The 23,648-nt window shown below is 37.8% G+C and overlaps 1 protein-coding gene across 4 annotated transcripts in view; it reads right to left on the minus strand.

Moving 5' to 3' along the window:
* Positions 1–922: 922 nt before the first annotated feature.
* NEK7 (NIMA related kinase 7) overlaps positions 923–23,648 on the minus strand; it is a 68,027-nt gene continuing 45,301 nt past the window's right edge. For 3 of the 4 annotated variants that reach the window (XM_039726246.1, XM_039726247.1, XM_039726248.1), the window contains exons 8-10: positions 19,375–19,469; positions 14,868–14,981; positions 923–8,625 (exon numbers count right to left, since the gene is read on the minus strand). In XM_039726246.1, coding sequence (XP_039582180.1) covers positions 8,515–8,625; positions 14,868–14,981; positions 19,375–19,469 — 320 coding nt within the window. In that variant the 3' untranslated portion in view covers positions 923–8,514. Of the gene's footprint in view, positions 8,626–14,867; positions 14,982–16,335; positions 16,362–19,374; positions 19,470–23,648 lie in introns of all 4 variants that reach the window. The other variant, XR_005629478.1, reaches the window with a different exon arrangement.

Below are 23,648 nucleotides of genomic sequence, written 5' to 3' on the forward strand. Positions count from 1 at the left end.
AGGGCTTTAACTGCTCACCCCAGACTCAAGCAAGACATCCATCTTTGGAGGATGAAATCAATACAACTACACTGTTGACACTTCGGGAAAACTCTATGCCACTAAAGAAAAGTACATCAGGAAGAATTTTGCTTCTAATACATCACAACATGCAGAAATCAGAATCTAAAATAATGACTTGTTCCAGAATGAAGAACAAAAATTATTATTGATTCAAATGCATACTGAATTTAAAAGCCATTAAAAAATTTAAAATGCACACCAAATTTGGTAATTACATTCTCAAATATTCTCCCACAAAAGTAAAAGATCTAAATCATCTGCTACTCCTTTTTTTTTTTTTAACCTTTGAACACTTTTTAAAAAGTGTTCAAAAAAGAATTACACAGCCACCACCACCCTCCTGCCAGACCGGCAACTGTTAAAATGATATTTTATAACATCAATAAATTATTCTTAGTTTACAGAAATAGTTTCCTCAAAGAACTTGACAGATTTGAAACTGAATCTATTTTTCATATTCTTTGTTTGCTCCCAAGAAGTCTGCTGTCAGAAGTTTCAAGTTCTTATTTAATACAGGGCAAAATTTACCAAAAAAAACCCCCAAAAACTACTGCTCTGAAAGGTGACCCTGCTCCAGGCATTTTCCTCCTCAAATTTTGATAAATCTCTCCAAGCAAGTTTCCACCACCACTTGAGTTTAAAGTAAGGCTCCCATAACCAGCAGTGATCTCACACCTGCTGGCTTCATCCTCTTCCCATCCCATCCCAGTGCTAAGCTCCCTCCCCAAGAGCAGGCTCCAGAAAAGAGAAGCAGAGTTATTTCAGGACCCCAACTTCCCTGCTTCACCACGGTGGGCACAACATTTTGCAGATTTGAAAGGTAACAATTGAGAAAATCCAGGCCATAAACACCATGAAATGTTTGTATCAAGTTTTACTGCCAAAAGTTTTATTTTACACTCGAGTTGCAAAGGAATATGGTGTACACATCATACAGGAGCAGAAGTACTACATGAACATACTTGTTAGCAATAACAAATTTTCAGAAAATAAAACATCCTAAGTTCTCTCTTTGTCCCAATACTAGACTTACCTTTTTGCAATACAAAGAACCTTTAAGGAGTGGCAGAAGAACAAAGAATGGCCACAGCTTGTAACTGAGGAGTTTCTGGCTGCACACAAGGCAAACAAGGTTTACAGCACGGCACTGGAGCAGGCTGCCCACAGAAGATGCTCAGTCACCCTCCTTGAGGGTTTCTAGATCTTGCTGAAGCCTGAAGCCCTGCTCCGAATTCAGCACTGACTCAGCTCTCACAAGGAAGATGGACTAGAGACTTCTCTCAACATCCACTCCAATGTGAATTATTATAAAATTTGATTCAAGCACAGTCAGCAGCCAAATACAAACAAATCAGTGAATGCCTCTTGTTTTCCCCACTCCCAACAAAAAACAACACTCATCTTTAATGAATCATCTTTACAACAGTCCAGCATGACTGAAATCAAAGGAACAAGCAGCAAATTACTGAAGAAAACCAACACCACATTAAAAGGCCTTTGCATAATTTAAAATTCTTTTTGTAACAGCAGATTTTTTAATTGAAATTTACACATTTGCAATTATCAGCCGTATAACAATATCAAATATATTCCTAGTCATCTTCAACTGGGAGATCTCCTGTCCACACTGAGAAAGTTTCTATTGGCTCTCGATACACTGGCAGTGCCATATTCCCTGCAAGTGTCCCAGGGAAGCCAGAAAAACAAGGACTGGGAGGTGGAAAGGAAGCAAGGAATCCCAGAACATCTTTTTCTCCTGGGGACCACTTCTGTTCCTGGTTGGGACCTCTATCTATTGCTAGGGTTTAAGTGAAAAGCAAGTGAAACTATCAGGAAGGACTCCATTTCCTATTTTTAATTCCATATGACAGAAAATTGCAATTAGACAAAGATTTAAGGCCGACACCCATTACTAAGGCAGCTGTAGAAGAACAAACTGCACAAAGTGATACAAGCAGGCAACAAGGAATAAATGTAAAACCTGAAAAGTACTAGAAATATTTTTGTGCCAGCAAACAACTGATCCTCTAAAACAAGGTAATTACACTGGTGTAAATAAAAAGTCAACAAATGTGTGTATACCCACACCAAATGTAACACTGAGCTCTCTAACTCCCAGTTCCAAAACACCAAACTTCTCAGGTTTACAGAGATTTTAATTTCTCAATCCAAACAAATCTCAGGATAATTATGAGCAAAGGCCAGACAATTTAACCAACAGTGAATCTCTGCAAACTGAAGATCTTCCACCTCTGAAAGCCTGCTAGAAGTGTGAAGTCAGACCATGCACCCACCACAGAGGCAGCTCTGGTTTGGTTTTATGTCAGGGCAGTGTGGGCAGAGAAGCAGCAGAGCACCGAGCTCACTCCTGCACCTGGAGGGTCTTGGCACAGCAAGAGAGAGGAGCGTTGTGCCCAACTCTGGGCCCAGCCTGGAAAGCTCTTAGGCACGTTCTTATTTCAAGCAATAGTTAAAAGCACTGCAATCAAGTTGCTGTAGCAGGAAAACAACTGTTAGCTGTATGTGCAGCGACAAGACAAAGTCACACACAGTAAATACAAAGGGAAATTAAGGGAAAAATCTCTTTATCTCTTTATGACAGAAAACTAAAGGCCCAAATTCAAGGACTTCTGATGTACTTGGAGAAGCAATCTATTCCAATTCTACGGGACTGAAATAAGATCAGATTTGTGGGATTCAGGTCTCTTTAAAACACAAAACAAGTAGTAATTTGGTGGAGTTCCTTCTTCATTCGGCACACAAAACAGTGAAAGCCCAATGACAGTTTAGTCCTGCCAATTTTGATACTTTGAAGGGAGAAAAGAAGCCAAAATGACACAGAGGTTAAATCAGTGAAGATAAAAGATAAGAAAGAACAGATAGTGAAGAGGGCTGGATTCTGAGACATCTAACTCTGAGACATTTGATACGCAGGCATGGGAGAAGTGTCAGAGATAGAAAGGTTGTGGCCTTGGAAAACAGGCAAGTAAAATTGTCAGGGATGTTAGAAAATAGTCTAGAGGGAGTCAGAAATAAAAATTAGACCTTTGAATTTGAACAGGTCTGAGGCTGGCTAGATACTAAAGGAATAATCCAGAGATAGAACCATGGGAGAACCAGACTAGGGGGAAGAAGCACTGGATTTTTGGGGCGTTCAAATGAAGTGCAACATAAAAAAAATTCCAAAAACAAACTGGAGAGAGGGTGTTTAGGTACATGAAAGCAGATGAGAGGGTGAAAAAAGGACAAAGTATTAAAAAACCAGAAACAGTTATGATGATAGTGCCACCCCCATAAAGACAGATGAAGGAGAAACTTGGCTGCTACTGAAGGAAGAAGTAAATCAATGAAAGGAATGAGAGGTATAAAAGATACAGAAATAAAAAGGGCAAACTTGCACAGTTAAGAGGCAGAGAAGCTCAGCTGAGAAACAGATCATGAGAATAAAAATAACTTTGAAAAGGATCTTGTCATGCAACAAAATCAGGACTGAAGACTTTGTATCAAGAATGAATGGAAAATGAATATGAACTGCAGATCTGCAAGCAAACTCAACAAGAAAAGAAAGGGGAGATAAAAGTGGTTTAAAAGTCCATTTGGGAAGAGCACTGAAGTAGGTAAAGCAAAGCTGAGTCCAAAGCTGTGTTGTGCTGACACACTCTTCAGATATTCAGAAAGGTTGGAATGGAAATTAAGAAATTACAAGAGAATATGTCTGGAGGGAGGAATGGAAACAGGGCAGTGTGAGAAGCAGCAAAAGAAACCATGTACAGAGAACCAGATAGAGATAAAAATAAAGACCAGTGAGTAAAAAGAAGTGAGGCCAATGAAGGAAGGAGGCAGCAGTGAAGACGAAGGAGTCAAAAAGGTTAATAGACTGGAGATCCCAAAAGGAGTGAGTGACAGGGTAGAGGAGAGAGAAAGACAGATAAGCTGAAAGAGAGCAGGTAGTGATCAGAGAAAGGGAATTTAGAAATGAGAGATAATAAAGTGAACAGTATTTAGCAAAGACAAGGTCATGGGAATGATTGAGGCAGTAAGAAAATCTATCTAAAACTAGAAATCACAGGCATGGGGCTGGAAAAACAGGATGAAGAACAAAGGATTAAAGTACTGATCAGGGGAAAGGAACTGGGCTTGCCCATGGGGAGGGCTGAAATTTGAAAACACTGAAATGTGTTGAGTTTAGCAAACACACAAAGAAAGATGCAAACTAATGACCACTAGGAAAACTAGACAGGACTTCAAACCAGGAAGAGGCTACAGGACTGACAAAGTAAAAGCAGAAGTCAGGAGTCACAGAACTTTAGTGGTCAATATGAATGGAAAATACTTTTTAAAAAGCATCAGAGATGGGAATAAAGTTTAAAAAACAACTCTAAACATCTGTATTTGAGTAATGTTCAGAAACATAAGTAGCACCCTACCAAGCAGGGTCCACACCTCTATTTCCATCCTTCCAGAAAGATTTACTCACCCAGATCAAACCAGAACTCAGAAATTCAAAGGCCACTGCCAACACTGCCACTGACTAGATAACGTGGACATATGGCTGGCTTGGGAAAATTTTGATTGTTGAAGTAGATAAAGATTATTAAAGACTATTATAAATTATTAAAAACCAGTAATTTGACCTCTGCCATCCAGCACCTTTATGTCTTCACAAAACAAGACCAGAAGGCCTTTGCTGCCCCTGCCTCACATCACCTCCTGCTCCTACCAGCTCACACAGCCAATGCAGCATTCACCAACACTCCAACTCAGCTGCTAAGATCCTCACCACACTGTGCAACAGCAAACATAAGAGATAAAGCAGACAGATTGCTGCAAACAAACATCACTGCGATTTTGGGTCCCATTCAGAGTTATCTGAGAACCACTGGCATAAAAGTTCTTCTCCATTTCCAAGCCACTGTCAGGAATTTCACTCTAAGGCTTTCTTAATCATGAGCATGAATAAAACACCAGCCTTCCCAGACACTTCTAATACTGCATTTCATCTTCTGCTATACTGGCATGTTTTTAAAGTTTCTGCTCATTACAAAAAGACAACACACTTCTATTGCCTGCTCATACAATTGGGAGCTGGATCATTAGGAGTGCAACAAAATAGGGGAAAAAACCCAAATTATTCCTGCTACAAAACCAGTGACACACAGAGTATAAAAAGTGAGCTGAGCACATAATTTCTATCTACCCTACTGATTACTGTTAATTCGTGTGTGTAGATGTGGTTCACTCAAAATTACTGAAATTACATAAAAACCAGCTGAAATATAAACAAGAGCTCACAGGACTGGGGCCACAATGGGAGCTCTTTGTTATTTTTATGCTTTATCACATACTTTAATATTGAAAATTATTTTAAATTTAGCTTAAAATTGTAGTTTAAAATTTCCTTTTAAAACACACAACATACTGGATGTAGTATTTTTAGGTAATCTTTTAACAAATAATACTTTTGGTTTTTTTAGTGTACTATCTTTCGTTACAGTCAAGAAATCTCACCTAGAATCAAATACTGGAAGCAGTAAGTTGTCCACACGATAGGCAGCATCTACTGTAACACATATATATCTCTAAAAAAGAAAAGTTTGAAAAAATATCATAGAAACACTATAATTTTTACATTACATTACATTTAATATCTGTATGTTGAATTTCTATTGGACTACGGCACAGCAGGAGAGCTTCTGAGACAAAGGGATTTTATGCAATGTCATTTGAAGCACAAAAAGTTCACTCCTGACACAAGTTAATACTGGAGCATTACTGAAATAAAAGGAGGAGCTGGTCAGACATTTTGGGTAGAAATGTAACATTTTTTCTTTAAAGAAAATAAACACATAATGCCATAGCTTAAAATAAATAGTGTCAAATGTTATCATTAAAATATGAAAAATAGGATGGTGGTTTACAAAAGAAAATATTTCATGAGCACATAGTATACATTGGAGTGTTATAACAAGACTTATAATTTTTATGTTACCAGGTATTTTACTTTAGGGAAGAGATTCTACAATCCCCACTTATGTAAGCAGTTCCATTAACCCACATTGGCTTTTTAATTATAGAGTTTGGTATCAAAGTCAGGTGCACCATTCATTTCACATGATTTTAAGTCAGAAATAAACTTCTTTTCCTCAGCACAATATTTAATCATAAATACTAAAAAAAAACCAACAAAATCCCACATTACTAAAAAAAAATTAAATGCTTATGTATGCACATTTGCTAACTCCTAACTCATTATTCTTTTACTCAACATACCCTTCCAGGGGAGGGATATCTATCAGCAGTTTCTGGCAGGAAAAGTTCAATACTTTATGCATAATATTAGATACAAATAGCCTGCAATGCATTTGAGAGCTTTTCAGTGATTTTTAAATGTTCTAGCACATTTCAGACAAAAAAATATTTCCGTACTTGTGCATATTAAGAACTAATTCAGGGAGTCAAGCAAATATTGTGCTGCCTTTTTCAATACAAAGCATTTCATTCTATGACATGTGAAACATTGTTACAGAATATAACCATGTTTTAAATTATATAAGCATTTAATAAATGAAAACAAATCTAGCGGTTGCTATAGACAAACCAAAATTTCTCAAATACTTCTTTCTATCAAACTGTTCCACTGAAGTTCTATAAGGTTAAGTGCACACAGAAGTGAGAAATAAAACTACAGTTTCATACAATTTGTCCTACAAAACCTGGAACCACAAAATAAAAAAGCATGTATTAAGATAAGCCAATGATCTGGCACATCCCATCTAAAAACGTCCCCCCCCTTTTTTTTTTTTTCCAAACACAATTTTCATAGTATTGGTAGTTTTAAAAAATACAAAACTGAAAACAACCCTGACCCCTCCCTTGAACACAAACTCCACAAATGTTGTTTTATTCTTTGAGCATTATACCAAATAAAAATTACACCTGCACAGAGAAACAAACTAGCAAAAAAAAAATCTGAGAATGCTTGGATGTGACTGCGTCTAGAACCTATATATGTATGTACATACTTCTGCTTTTATTTGAACTAACTTTTTACCCACATAAAGAAAAAGACTTCACTGACAGTAACAGCTCCCTAGCTGCTATCACTGATAATTACCTTTTGACAGTTCCGTAAAAAAGTTCAGTCTTGAAACTCAAGGAATTTCATTTCACTCCATTTTTACCACATTTAAAAACCAGACACATTCCTTTCCTAACAATGAAAATATTATATAAGCACACCCCAAAAGGCACTAAGGTCTAACAAAAATAATCAGAATCTCCTTTTAAACTAACATAGTATCTGTAAGATAGTTTGCATATACAATTATTTTCCAAATTAAGGCGTGGCAAGTTTCTCTTAAACATAAAAGCTATAATCTACTTCTGCTAAATATAAAACTAAGTCTCAGGATATAGTATACAAAGATCATATATTTATGTAGAATACCTTTTGTGTTATACCAGACTATTACATCTTTGCCAAAAGATTTCAGTATTTAAAAAAAATTTAAATATACTGTAAGGTCACTCAAAACTATTTTAAACACAAAAATCTACAAACAGTGACATATACACAAACAGTTGGGAAGTTGTAACTTAAAGATCACATCTTTTAATCAGACCTGCTCAAAGGACAGCCACAAAAGAACCCTATTGGCTACAAGAAGCATCTGCATGTTTTTAAGACTGAACTATGCAGACTCCCATTGCCCCAGGGCAGTGCTGCACAAGTCTATTGAAAACGACCCGAATGCTGAATCAACACCTTAAATTTTCCCAGAAAACCTCCAACAAATGTTTTGTGCTTTAAGAGAGACTAACAAAACAAAAGGGGACATTGCAAAAATTTCAGCATGACGATTTTCCTGAAATTATTTTTCCTCTGCATTTGGCAAGCAGAGAACTAATTCTATTCCTTGTCTACTCTTACAGCAAGAACTGCAAACTACAATTAAATATAAAATACAATAAGCTCCCGTAATAATTATGTTCCTCTTGGAACGAAGATTAAAATAAAGTTAACTGTGCTGATTCATACTTCCCATAAATTACTAAAAAGGTGAGAGATTCAGACATTTTGCTTCTTGATAATAAGCCTAATATCTGTATCATGTGCAAAAGTGCAACTGTGTTTTAGAACTAAGGCCCAACTGAATACAATTTTGTTATTACAGAAAGTATACTTGAACCCACTAACATGGAAACAGCGGTTCACAGCATCTTCAAATGACGCTTTACACATTTAAACCTGTTGTACAACTGCAAGTTAGGAAAAAACACAAAACCCAGAGATAAACAGAAAGCAACGAAGCTTGTATATAAATTGGTTTACAATTCAAAGCACAACAGTAAGCCTCAAATAATTACATTTGTGTAACACACACGGAGAGGTGGGATGATTCATTGGAAGCCCTTGGTTCTGGCTGCTCCTGTGCCGGGCTCTGCTGGCGCTCAGCTGCTGGCGGTGTGTGCGTGCATGCGTTTCGCTACATCGTACACGTAGGTGATGTCTGGGCGCTTCTCCGGATCCGGGTTGATGCACATATTAACTAATTGTCGCAGCTACAGAGGGAGAGAACATGACAGGAGCGTTGGCCTTCTTACAAGCAGGATTTGTGCGTTATCACATTCAAATTAAGAGAACTGGCAAAAATGAGGCAAACGGCGACTCTGCACGAGCACACGGGCAGCCCTCCCTCTCCCTCACACACAGCCTTGTGCAAACACGTATGCAACGCACTCCCCTGATTTCTGCATTTTGCACTGCTGGCCAGAAAAAATGATGAGCCAATTCAAGTTCTAATCCTTTAAATACACAACTTTAGACATGCATTTAGTCCAGTCCCACATGATTTATAGGAAATTCCCCGTGTTTCTGGAGAGCTGCGCCTGCAAAGCCCACAAGAGCGAAAGGAGCACAGAGCGAAGGTAAACGAGGGCTGCTTTGCTCATTTGGTCCCGGTACAGGAGTTAGCCAGCAATAAATGGCATTTCTGCCTGACAGGGCCCAACAAACAAAAGGCAGTGGTGCTCCATCTAACACACAGTTAACCCCCAGAACCTCCTGCTGCCAGAAGCTACCAATACACACACATTCAATTCAGCTACTGAACAAATTAAACCCACTGAGGGCTACCTGTTACAAGGACTCCACCCTTGAGGAAGTATCTTAACATAAAACTGGAAGCTGAGAAAGTATTTTGGGCAAGTACCATATTATGCTGGCCCTGTTACTCCACTTGTTCACCACTGAAGACAATACTGGAATAAATAAGCTCTGATTACTACATCCTGATATGTATCCCCAGGATTAGATTGTTTATAGAGTTCTTTATGTAAAGAAGCACATAATTAACAAATATTCACAAAAGTCTCCATATGGGAATAAACAAATCGCTATGACCAGAAAATCCCATGTTCCAGAAGCACCATAACCTACTGGGTGTTTTTAATAGACATCTTCAGCATAAGCTGAATACGAGCTTCCACAGCACCTGCATACTTCTCACTGCCTTCACAAACTGTCAGGACGTTTGCAGGCTTTTCTCCCTCTACTGATATGCCTAAAAATTTATGATATTAGAACTTAATATATTGTATGGATAACCTTCTGATAGGGCATCTGTTTTAAATTGTGTGCATCTCCTAAGCATTTTTCAATGTGGAACATACCTCTTTTATACTGACTTACTGAAATGTTCACAGTGCTTTGCAATAACAACTTAACCAACTCTGAAGATTTTCCTCTATGCTTTTAAATAGCTTTGCCAAATCCTCCTGGACCTCCTTATGACACTGGGGACAGGTAGGGAGGGAGGGGGAGGAGGACACTCCAACAAACACATTGTGATCCACTCTTCTGTGGCAATATATCAAATTTGGTTTGGTCTCCCAACCAGTACTACTAGGTAGGATTATTGAAAAAAATCTGTAATTATTGCAACTAACACAGAGCGACCTCATCACCCTCATTATTCAAAAGTAACATAGGCTGTCTCTTTAAACCTGCCATTGGAGAGTCTCCTACTTGCTTTTTAGAAAAAGAACAGGAAGGATTTTAAATTATAATTACACTCCTTTCACTTTTCTGAAGATTAATTTAAATGCACAGGAATAGGAATTCCTGAAGTTGAAGAAGAAGCACTGCATACCACTCTATAAAGCTCTGTCCATTAGCCCTTGCAGATAAACTGTACATAATGTACAGATATTTGTATTCAACAGAATAAAATCTATGTCATTAGACATCCCATTCTTTAGCAAGAAGAGCTTAATATTTAAAAATGAGATAATTCTGAAGATAGTGGTCAGATTACCAGATTGAAACGAAGTGTATTAAATCAAAATAATCTGTAACAAACTTGCTATTTGCATTTTAAATACATTAAGTATATTCTGACTAATGGAGTTATAAAAGCAATCATATTGCTTCTGGCAGTCAATAAATAAAATACAATGCCAGTGGCAATAAAAACTATTAGCCTGCAATAACACCCAAACATTTGAGGAACAGAATGCTGGAAATCATTAGCTACTGTAAGAAATAATAATTGCCAGCATGTGATACAAACATGCAAGCCAAACAATCTCCTGAGCAGGTGGGACACAGGGTAAGCAGGAGGCACAGTATAAGCAGAGATGAGCAGCTTGCCATGCAACACCTCAGACAGCCTGCACAGAAAACAGGAAAGACTGAGGAACATCCAACACCACCAAGCCAGAAATTAGAGTCAAATAAGCAAACATTTTGTGAAGAGAATACAGGTATAATTTATCTGCAAAATACATCTAATCCTGAAGGTTTCTCTTTCTCAGTGAAAACCTCCATCTGTGCAACAGAACTGCATACAGTGAACAGTCTTCATAAAGGACCTTGAAGGGTTGAAACCCACAAAGCCAGCATCAGAGGGGAAGCAGAGTGGTTTTTCTCCTGTTTTTTTTCTAGCTGTTTATCAATACTTTACTGTTTGTAGAGCAGCAGAAATAGATCTTCAAGAAATTGACCTGTTGGGCACTTGAGAAGCCTTGTCACAGACCTCTTTCAATGGCAGTCACTGCAATTACTGCAGTATCTCAATGCCCCTCTTCCCTTGGCAGGTCCAGAATCTCACTGGTAAGGCAGGAATGCTGAGCTGACCATGCCTGGGACACTGCACAACAATAGTGCAGATTCCTGAGTAATTTCCAAATCCTTGAGCTCTTTTGAGCCTTGTAACTGAACAGCAAACCTTTGGAAGAAGGTGAATTACTTCTGCTATACAGGATGAAAAATTACATGGGAACACAGCTTTCAAGACTGAAACTGGGACACTGGATAGCACTGGTTATAGCACTGCTTATAGCACTGATCCTTTACTCCTACAGGAATATCCATTTCAATAAACCTGAAATCTATCTGTCAGCCCCTCTAGTACTAATAAAACTTCCAGTGTATCAGAAAAGCTCACCAATGTCATGGGAAGAGGCACTGGGAGTCTAAAAATCAGACTATCATTAGAGACAGAAGTGATTTTTTACTACCTGGCACAGACTGGCCAAGAGGCAGAGCAGACTGAGCCAGAGGGACCTCCTGTTGCCTCCCCAAGCTGCAAACTTCTTTGTCTGCTTATTGTTCTTAACCTCCTCTGTGCACTTAGCACAGTGACTGGCTTTAGCCTGGAGCTTAGCCTGACACTGGAGCAGTGGGACACACTTTCTTTAACTTTAGCAGGTTTTTCAGCTATGAAATAAATAATTATCAGTCAAGTCAGGAGGAGTGGGGAAAGACAGAAATATGACAGGCAAGTACTTTGCATTGTTAGCCAGCTGAAAAAGAGAAATTTTCATACAGGGAAGTTTGGATTAAAAAAACACACACAACACCATTCTTACTCTGAATAAAACCTTCTCAAAGCCTTTTTTTGAGTGCTTTTCTCAAGACCTGCTGGCAGCTAACACTACCATTGTGGACCTGCTGGCTCCTTCTGCTTTCACATCTGGGTAGGAGGTTAGCAATGGACATTAGAAGAAATGCACCTCAATCAAAGGGAAGATTTTAAAACTTCATCATGAAAGCAAAGTGATACTAATATTAGCTGACAAGATTTTAAGAGTATTGATTGGAGGTGGCAAGGGAGCCCCAGCTTTGAATTCCCAAAAGCAGAACAGCTTTCAGTAAATGCTGAGTACTGACTCTGAATACCAGATGTTTTTAAGGGATATTAAAAAATTGAGATATCCAGTGTTATCAAGCATTTGAAAATCTTGGCTTGTATCTACCACTGAAGCAATAGTTTGTGAAAATGCATCTCAGACTATTAGTATTTCTAATCAAAGGTTTTTAAAAACATTACCCATCTGTCCACCTAAAGGTGCATCTTTCTGTCACACTGTTCTCTGATGACACAGATGTGACAATTACTAACACATTACTCTTACAGAGGTTTCAAAACTTAGAAAAAATGTCACACCTTAAAACTCACTAAAATCTACTTACAAAAAGTTTATTGAAAAAATACTTGTCTTATAATTCATAATTAAAGTATTTACATGTTTATGTTAGAGGATGCAGAGATCAATACTCAGTGAAGTTTTTATTTCAGAAAATTCTTTTTCATAAAAACTGAAGTGGGTTTTACTATTCAGTGATCCCTAATCTTTAGTGCTCACTGAGTACCCTTCCCACCTGGTTAAAGGTTTGACATCTGTATTTCCAGTACAGGTGAAACATTTAGCACAGTATTCTAATATGACAGATCACCCTTATTTGTTTCTCTTTTTTACAGCTCATGCCAGCACAGCATTTTTCATACAAGCTAAAAATGGTTTAATAGTGCAATAGGTAATAACTGTGTATTTTCCAGGTACCTTAGTGAAGGCACTCCCATTACAGTTTCCTTAACCAATGGCTGCTTTTAAGAAATTGTTTTGTTACCTATCTTAATACCTATAATAGCTCTGATTCTCTCATTAAGAGTAACTTACATGTATTTTGCAGATAACTGCCTCATCCAAGGTGCAGAAGTACATGTCTGCTTTGAAATAAATAGCAAGTAACATGTTGTGCTTTGCATGTGTTTGCAAAACAAAAACCCTATCCAGATGTAAGGAAAAGCTGGAATCTCTCTCCCCACCCAAACTCGAAGACCTTCTATCTGGGCCAGACTTTGATATTTGCCCCTTGGCTAGGAATCCACATCTCCCACTTCACACTTAGCTGCAGCGAAGTAGCCTTGCAGGCAGGCCAACTTCAACGAACCACTAGTGGTATCATCATTAAAATCCTGCTGAAGGTCACCATGGAAACCGCCTGCTGAGGCTTCGCTGCTGCATTCGGCATCTCCTAATCAGCTACCATGTGAAATGCAAATTCAGACAGTCTGAAAATTAGTCAAGAAGAATAGAGGATGAGGATGCAGATATGTGAAATATTCATGTGCTTCATGGAAAAAGGGAGACAGCATGAATGACACAACAAAGAACGGCCCCTGACATTCTCGCTATCATTTTGCATTATTGTTCACACCCTACTGTATTTCCAGGCCTCCAGTTCTGAAGTTGGTTAGATGAACTGCCATATTTAGAGTCTACAATAAATAATAATTAAAAATGGCCAAGGTAAAATGACTAATCGGCAAACCCACAAAGCGCTAGAGAGTATAAACTACACAACAGATCATTATTTCATCCTTTGTAACATCATCAAATTATCTTTTTAAGTCCAGTTGGTTTCATAAAAGGGGAAAATTGTCACTATAAATACAAAACAAAACACTGAGCAGTAATCTTTTATTAATAGTCCAATCACTGTCTGTGAATGCAAGAAAATTTAAGGTTCTGAATTACAACCCCTACTCTATAAATTGTATCCTGCTTTACATTTATTAAAAGCACTTCACTGCTGGTGTTTATTTGGGTTTTCAAAGTAATCTTTAATTCATGCAGTCTGAATTCAGTTAGAATTGGTTACTAATAACTAACTGTTCTTTGGTTTACAGCTTCTATCAGTTGCCCTGTTCTTTTCAAAGTGGGAAAGTATTTCAAAACTGGCATCTCAGAACGTTAACAAGCAGGCATTTATATTTTTTCATTCTGTTACACTAAGAAAAATATTTGTTTAGTTTCTTTTCATTTTAGAGCTTATAAAAGCAAGTACTCCCCCTTAAATGCACTAATGACAGTAAGAACTGTTAGCTCTCAGCTTAAAACAAACACTGCTGAGATTTGCAGAAGTATATTGTTCGAATTCAATTATATTATGTTTGCCTGTATTTCTCTGAAATTTACTCTCAGTCTTGTCAAGAACCACACCCTGCAAAAGAACTGCTGTTCAATTGTACTGAACAGCACATCCCAGTTTTATAATGCAGACAAATGGGACCTGAACAATTTGTTTTTACTACGGAGTTACATTATATCTATTTTAGTGCAGGCCCCTAGAGGAACAGGGCCAGTGCACTAATTTACTGTGCAACATAAACGTGTATAGTTGTGTTTTTAGAAAAACACCCTACAGATGTAAGGCTCTATCCCATCCTGGCATGAGGAACATATCATTGTGCATTCTGGGAAAGCATTTTGTCATACTTGCAAGGAAGCCCAATGAAATTAGGAATCCAACAGTGTGACGTTTCCATCATTAATACCCTCAAATATAAATCATGAGAGACTTGTTTTGACAGCAACATTTGAGCGAGTTCAACAAGCAAACACTTATAGGCATAATCTGCAAATAACATAAAATCACACAAGTTCATTTACTCCCCTGGAAGCGTGCCAGCTTACATAAACTGGAGATCCAGCCCATGAAAAGGAAAATTACTTACTTCCTCTGAATAGTGATCTGAAGGGAGAGGTGGGTAGTCACACTGTTCTATCTTCTTGCACAGAGAGTACAAGTTCATTTTATCACCATAAAAGGGACTCTGCAGTGCAGCCATCTGTTTAAAGAAAATGTACAGTTTTCTTTTGCGTTTTTAAGTAAAGCTATTTTGTCATATAAACTGTAATAGTAACAAATCAAAAGTGATTCTTAATGACTCTCAAAGCTCTGCTTAAAGGGAGCCCTGCAGTGATAACAGAAGTTCCAAAACTATTCCTGTAACCACTGTATGTACCTTTTCTATGTCACACAACCATAGCTGTCACAATCCTTGCAGTGCAGTACCTGAATTGCACACTGTTAGGGTTTTATTAATAGACTATGAGGGGAAATTAATTGTCTATGAGGGGAAATTGCTGAGATGGAGGGTCCTTGCACCACAAGGGACACCAAAAAAACCCAAACCTGTACTTTTCCTCAGAAGACCTTTTGTAAGCAACGTACCTTACAGGAAAACATTATCTAACCTAAAGCAATGCATTGTGTAGATAACACTAGATAATCATAGCAGATTTTGTAACCTTCCACAGCTGTCACACTAGACTTCAGTATAACTGGGGGTTTTGAAAGCAAGAAAAAGCTATCATCTACACTTCCAAAATCTCAGACCCAAAATCTTCATCATTCAGGATGTTATTCAAAATTACTTAAAAAAAGAAAATCCTCAAACTTCCATCAGAAGCACAGAACCAGCACCTATGGCAATAATTTACAATTACAATACGGAAGTAGAAAAATCTGTTGCACAGCACTTATGTAATTGATCAGCTTAAAGCCAGCATTAATAAACCTACCCTTGATTTCCAGACAATGTTACAACTTGACATTTGAGATTGCAACAAATGCTATGGCTAGCAGGATTAGAAATTTAAAATTTCATTTAAAATCTCTCCATTCTGTTCAAAACCTAAGAAATCTTTTAACTGCAGCAGCACGGATGCTGCTCTGAGTGCAGAGCTGCCCCAAAGTCAGTCACCCTTTTCTACATGTGCTAATAAGTTTGATTTTGGAAGGACAATGTGTACATTCCCCAGACAGGCAGAGTGTGTGTGAAACACGCTAGTCCATGCTGTGCTACTCAGTGAGCTTCAGCAGGGACAGGACAAGCTGAAAATGGCTCTCATCTGTCTTGTGGTCTTCCAGATAGAAGTTTAACTCTTTCATGTCTAAGCATCAATATCACTGGGGGAAATGTATGAAAAGAATTACCAAAATTCCCTTCCATTTATTTTATCTCTCGTTAATTTGCTCTCAAATAGTTCAGTACTTTTTCATATTACCTTTGAGGAAAAATTAAAAAAAATTTAAAGCTCCCAAAACAAGTATTATGCTGCAGTTTCATCCTACACTCCTCCCAAACTGTATTACTACGATAATGTTTATTTTTGTATTTACATTACATTGTCTCTTACCTTAAAAAGAATGTTAAAAATGCAAGCTGAAGACCAAAAAAGAAAAGAAAAAAAAAAAGAAAAAAGAAAAATCAACTGCAGGGTCTGTACGCATGCAGAAATTCTAAATAAATTCACAGATACTCATTTTCATACTCTAGGTGTTCATTAAAAAGTACTTTTGTTTGAATGCTGCCGAGTGTTAAAAAAATTCTGAATGTCCCCTAAGGAGTTAAAACAGGAATACTATATTTTCATGCATCTCCTGCTTTGACAGATGAAAAATGTCAACTGTCCTGTTTTTATTTTCAAGCTTTTGCACTATTCATCTGGTTCATTAGTGCATCTCGCTGCTGCCCCTGACAGCTGCTCGCCCTCTCCTCCCAGCAGCTGAATTTTTCAGGCTAATTTGATCCTCCACACTGAGACGATCGCTAGAATGATTGACTTGCTCCCTGACCTCCAGGGTCTGACTTTGCTGATTAGTATTCTGGGGGTGTCTGAGGGACGAAAGCCCACTGTCTGTCTTCAGGGCTGGTGGCAGCTCGCACTCTCTCTTTTTTTTTCCCTTTCTCTTTTTTTTTTTTTTTTTTTGAACTGTAAGCCACCAACCTACAACCCTGTAAGGATGCAATTGCTACGATGAACAATAAAAGGAAATGTGTAAGACCTACTTTTCCATGTAAAGGTCCATGTAGCAAAAGCACAGCATCTTGATTTTAATTAGTAAAGTCTACTTTGTTGCATATCAATTAAAACTCCACTGGTAGTGTTTTTGAGGTTTCAGAAATACCTGGGGCTCTAAAAATTCAGACTTTAAAACATACTTCTGCAAAATCTTACTGGCCACGCAGTTAGCATTGAAGAATAAATTGTTATACATACAAGAAATAATAATTTTTAAAAACAAATTATTTAAACCTAAATTAAAACATAACTGAAGAGTTTAGTGGCAATTCGGCATTTACTGAGTTGTGATAAACTTGCCACAGCTTTTTTCCAATTAAGCTGGAGACGATCCAGAGTACATATGAACACACATCACCCTGAAATCAACATAATAAAACATGCTAAAATTCAGGCAATAGACAAATCAGAAAGACAGGCAGCACAAAAGTGCACAGATTCAAAAACACCATTCATTAGTCCTCACAAGTCTTGAAGAACCTTAAGTAACCACCTTCCAATAATTAAGAAAAAATACTAAGTGGGAAAAATGCTGAGCATGTATTTGGAATTCGCTATAACTGAAATTTCAAAATTAGAGATAAATGCTCAAGATAAACTTCCAAAACAAGAAAAAGCACCACAAATATCCGGTATGTTGCAGAATCAAGTAAGTGCACCTCAAAAGAAATTAAAAGTTATAGTTGAAGACAATGCCCAATACTGTATATATGTATCAATAACAAAGGTCCTAATAATTATTTTATTATTACAGTAAGGAAAACAAACACTACCCCATATTGGCTTAAATAGCACCATGGTAAAACCTCTAAAATCAAAGAAGAATGGTATTTCAAGATGCTGAGTTAATCAATGGAACTGAGTTATTTAGATATTTTGGGACTATCCACCACATCAAAGAAAAATGTAATATTCACATAGGTGTTTAATATACTCTACCAGCATTAAGGCAGCAAGCTTAAAAAATTATTCAGAAAAGTACTACTGATTTATATCCAGCAATTTAATTTCATATAACATAAAATAAAAATTAACCTTAAACTGTTGGGGTTTTACATAACAGTAATTCAAATGTTTTATTTGCTTATTTCCAGATTTTAAAAAAATCTTCAAGTAAACTAACCAGGGGCACAGAAATAGTAATACTGAAAAATGCTCATCTAGCTTTATGCCACCTTAGGGCTTGCACAAGTGTGCAAAGCAGAACACTAAAATTCAAGGCAGCTGCCATGGTCACTATTGAGGAATCCCAATACAGGATTAAGTTTTAGTTCAGGATTCAAACTTCAAAATACTTGCTAGCAGCTGGACTTCCTTCCTTGAATGATCCCCAATATTTAAAGCAACAGCTATAGACACATCTGTAAACTGCAGACTTGCAGTATAGCTATTTGTCCTTTTAATATTCAAAGCAACATGTCAGTGATAGAAAGTAAACATTACTGGAGATGATTCACCTGGCAGCAACATCCAACCTCAACAGGCTGCCAGTGTCTTCTGCACAATCCTAAAATAAACAAGGAGGTGCTGATACTGCTGAGTATGTGTTACATGAGTTCTGCTGACCCACTGAGGCAGGTGGCTTGTAGGTAAACACAAAATGACTTGAGTAGGTTTGTTTCTACCTGGAACACGACTGGGGAGGCTTCTCTGCCACTCCTGATGGAACCATTTTTTTCCCCAGCATCATTCAACACAAGTGTTACTACTTCTAATTAAGAAATTATATGCAAAGAACTGGAAGATATATTTGTTTCAGAAGCCTACGTGTTCTTCACACCTTCATTTGCCTCCATTTCAATGAGCCCTGTACCTTTATTTTCTCAAAATATAGTAGGTGTTTAAAATTGTGTCACCTACCAATCTCGACTGTACCAACAGAGAAATTAAACAATTGTAGTTTAGCCATCACAAGAGAAGAAAAATTACATGTGTGTGCAGCAGAAGTTGTTAAACTGAGAATTCATCCAAGCTAGTAGCAGTAAGTACAATAAACTTGTTTCATTATTTTACTTAGGTTTAAAGTCTTTATATTCTATTAAAGTATCTATACTGCAGTTTTTGAAGTATTACTTACATATTCAAATCAGTCCTACTACTTCTCAATACATTTATTAACAAGACCATATAACCATCATAGGCCATGAAAACACCTAGAACAATTTTGCATGTGCTTGCTATTATTCATTTACTAATCCTTCATTCATGCCCAATCTTCAAGAAATTGCTGTAAAATCTTTGAGCAAGCCCATTTAAAGGCAAGTTCAAGTAAAACAAAATAAAAGCATTTCACAGGCTTAAGTTAAGGAGAGGAGGGCAGTGGAAGGGGAAGTACAAGAGTGTTATTAAGTTCACTGTACATATCAGTATTACCTCATACAGCAGACAGCCTAGAGACCAGATGTCAGACTTGAAGTTGTAACCATTTTCATGTATTCTCTCTGGAGACATATAATAAGGTGTACCAACTGAAAAAAAACAAAAGTATTTTTGAATGAAAATTTCTGTTGTTATGCAGTAGTTAAACTACCCTTTTCCCGGCAGAAGAATATTTTTCATTTTTCTCTTATTGCTACACTTAAAACTTCAACTCATACTTGGGACAATTCAGTTTGATAAAGATACACAGATTAGTATTTATTTAATCCAATGCAGCTTTATTTTCACTGCTCATTACCAGAGCTATGCAGCTGTAGAACACTTCCAAATTCTGCTTTTAAGGAACCTCATCAGTAATTTGTTTCTCCTAAGAAGAACCAAGGGAAGGTACTACACACACACACATCCCTGCTACTTCTCCAAAGTGTTACCACTGTGGCTAGAAACAACAGCTAGAAATTCTCTACCATGGCCTGAATTTTTTTGTTTCACAAGTTCTGTTCTTCCTTGGAGAATATATAAATCTGAAAAAGCTGATTTTGGAACAGAAAACATAGCCACTTTGAACCGCTGAAATTAAAGCTGAGCCTGAGATTCAGGTCCTTCCAAGATGAGGGCAGGAAAACCAGCGAGCCCAGCAGAAGCTGAGGTTCCTAAGGGCAACTCAAGCCATCAGCTGGAGCATGAAATTCCACAAGGGCTTTCCAGCTCCCAAACCTGTGCCTGTCCCAGCTTCGTCCTGCCTCAGAGCTGTGGGCTCTGGAAATGTCTGCTCTTGAAAAGCAGCATTTATTAGGACTGTCCCAGAATAAATTTATGTTGGATAGTCTAGAACATCTTTCCCCTTGATTTTAATCAAACCCTACCCATCTGTGTCACAAGTTACTTGGAACAGAGAAATATTAAGAGATGTTTCAGCTCTATAAAAAATATTATTACAAAGAAATAGCTGAGTGATGGTTTCATGTGACAGAGCAGTAAGAAGTTATGGAAAATAGTGGTAATGGCAATTTTAATGCACTGTTTCTCAACTTTCTCCCTGTATCCCCCAAAATGACTGCCTAATAGCAAAAAAATCACAGATCTGTACAGATTATTTCAATTTTGTTTGAATATTTTCTTAAGCACTGAATCCTGATGATGAAAACCAGCTGATTTCTGTCAATTCAAGTTGATTTTATTTTGAGACCAAATATCTTGCAACACGATCAGCAATTAAAATCACTTTTAATTTTTCATTTTTGTTCTTTGTGGTAGGAACCTCACATATTATTGTAACACAAGGATCTGGTTTCACTTCTGTTCTTCTGAATAGATGAGGCTAATTCAGAATTGATCTCTGTATGAATACTGAAGACAAAGATACACTGACTATATAAGTACTTCCACATTTGAATAATAAGGTTGAATAGCTTTAAGTAATCAGATAATTTTACTCTAATAATTTCCAAAAGTTAAGGAGTTTGTTTTGACAATGTGCCCTATCTTTAAGAAATGCTGCAAGTCAAACTATGTCATGAGGAAGTCGGGAGAAGGGAGAATGACTTTGCTGCTTGAAGGGCCCATCTCAGATAGGTGGTTCTGGGCTTCCCTATCTCAGGTCAGGCCACTGCTGCTGGCAGCCCATAATTTCATCTGACCTGCTGCTTGGCAAACAACATTGAAAAAACCCATATAAACTGCTTCTGTAACAGACAGGCAAAGACAGAGGTCCCCATGTGCTATCCCCCAATGGATCTGGCCCCCTAAACCTGCTGGGGAAGATTTCCAGCTCTGGGAAAGCCACAGAGTGCCACAGCCCCTCCCTCAGCACTGGCTGAGCACTCCGTGCACCTCTGAACTGAGGCTGCCAACTGAGCTTAAAAGGAGAAAGGCTGGGGAAAAGCAACTCCAGAGAGTACTGGGGAGACATTTATTCTCACATGTTTGCATCCACCCACAACTGAGAATGGTCTTTTCCCTGTGAAACAACAGGCAAGCAGATGGGTAAACCACAATGGCCAAAATAACTACCAAAATATCCAGAAGCAACACATCAGTATTTTAATGGGCACTTAATGACAGATATCTTAAGATCAGAACTGCAACTAAGCATTTGAATTGACGGAGGTTTCATATTTTTATTATCTCACTGTTTTATTTCCATCTTTGAATTTTTTTAACACCCCAATGACTTGTGAGCTTGGATGCCTCTGTAAAATTTCAGCTGCATTTTGTATCCATTAATTAAAGCACTGGTTTAGTATATTCTGATGCTTTGTTGGCAGAATTCATCTAACAACAGAAATAAGTTTAACAGTAATGTGTTTGTTCACTGGCTGCAGCAGCAGTGCCTCTGCTGCTCTGAGGTATCACACAAGTGGCTGGCAGTGAGTAATGTGCCAGAAAGAAGCTTCACAGAATCCACAGGGGGCAGCTGAAAACACTGAGGTTTGAAGGTTCATAGTCTACCAAAAGCAAAGGTAATTTTAACCAGTAGCTCTGGGAAGCCTGCTGATACATTAGAGGTCTGATATGACCGTGAAAGATTGATGATAGTGAAAAGCAAGAACAAATGTTACCATTTTACAGCATTTAGCCTAGTGTAACACCTCCACTGCAATACAACCTGCAGCCCCCAATGGCCAACTAGTGAGAGGAATTGAAATTAGTTCTGTTACTCATGGAATCACACAAACAACCTGAAGATTCAGACATCATTACTACTTATAAACTGTTTTTAACAGAACATGACACTAAAGATTCATTATTCTGACATTCAGGAGCTACTGAAAGCATTGCAATGATCCTTTTTAACACAGGGAGCACTCTCAAGACATAGCTGTGCTGCTAGTAAGCAACTACCAGTGTGATTATGTGTTTCAGTTCCTTCCTGGATCATTTTTACTATTAAGTGAAATACAGCATCCCAATAGTATAAAGATAAGCAACTTCCTCACTTCCTTTATTCATCTGAAGACATAGAAGTGAGATAATACAAGAAAATGAGCTAAAGCATTGAGGTGCCTACATTTTTAAGAAAAAAAATCAGTAACTTCAATGTTTTGCTTGCTGCATTTGCAGACCTGTGATAACCTATAAGTCTGAACAGTAAACTCTTTGAAAATGGTCTTGTCAAATACAGTATCTCCTCAGAATCTGCTGCTGCTCTGGAGCTCCCTCCCTTTAAAGGTGCTGTAGATCCAGAAAGTGTTGATTCTTTATGCAAGCTTCCTGTTACTGGCAGAGGGAATAGACATAATGGAATTGGGGTTAACACCCATCAGGGAGCTGATTTGAAGGATCAGAGGCAATTTAAAAATGGCCACATAATCATTACTGACATTTCATGCTTTGGCATACATAACTATCAGAATTCAGGAAGGGGGCTAAAGAGGCCAAATTTCAGTAACCAAGAGACTGTTTATGAATGACTCAGTGTCCATAAGATCACAGCAATTTTATAATATAGAGTTCAATACAACATGCTTAACAAGGTGAATGTGGATGCTGAAGACAGACAAACCACATCAGAAACGAGCAGCTTGGAGGTCCTTTCCAACCCTACTGATTCTATAATGTTCAGAGTTTTGTACTTATTTTATACAGCTATAGGAGATGTCTAAGTCAAAATACTGCACTTGTCCGAAGTAACTCTGCAACCTAGCCCACAATGTGCAAATAGTCCTTCTACATAATTCAATCTATAAATATCTTGTGTTATTTTTTTTAAAACAACACAATCATTTATCTTCAGCTTTCAAACTACTGTAAGAGATCTCATGTTTCTGTACATAAAATACAAGAGCTATTTTAACACAGCTTCCTTGATGCCTGCAGTGACTCAGCTGCAGATCTCCCTGCCAGCGTTACTGTACACTGAGCGTGCAGGTTCTGAGTATGGCTGAGTATCTAAGTGGAGTTTATTCTATTCACAGAATGGTGCTGCAAACCACCACCTCAGCACACCCTCTGCTGCATTACAGACCCATATGTGAGAGGAGAGGAGAGTATCTGCACACATTTTCACAAGGTATTTTATTCTCCACAACCTGTGTGAGTTTATAGTCAAACTCCTCACATAACATAGTCTGTGCTGAGGACAGCAGTACCACAGAAATGACAGAAGTTGTCAAAACACAGAAGACCAGAATTCCATGTAGATGATTTTCTGCATTTGAGCATTTTAAGAAGATTGCAGATCTGCTTCTTTGCCCTGCAAGAAGGGATCCCCACACTGGTGGCAGTGCCTGCCTGGACAGCACACTGCAGCCTTACAGCACAGCCAC

The sequence above is a fragment of the Passer montanus genome, unplaced genomic scaffold (assembly GCF_014805655.1).
Source record: "Passer montanus isolate IOZ18808 unplaced genomic scaffold, ASM1480565v1 scaffold58, whole genome shotgun sequence".
Taxonomy (NCBI): Eukaryota; Metazoa; Chordata; class Aves; order Passeriformes; family Passeridae; genus Passer; species Passer montanus.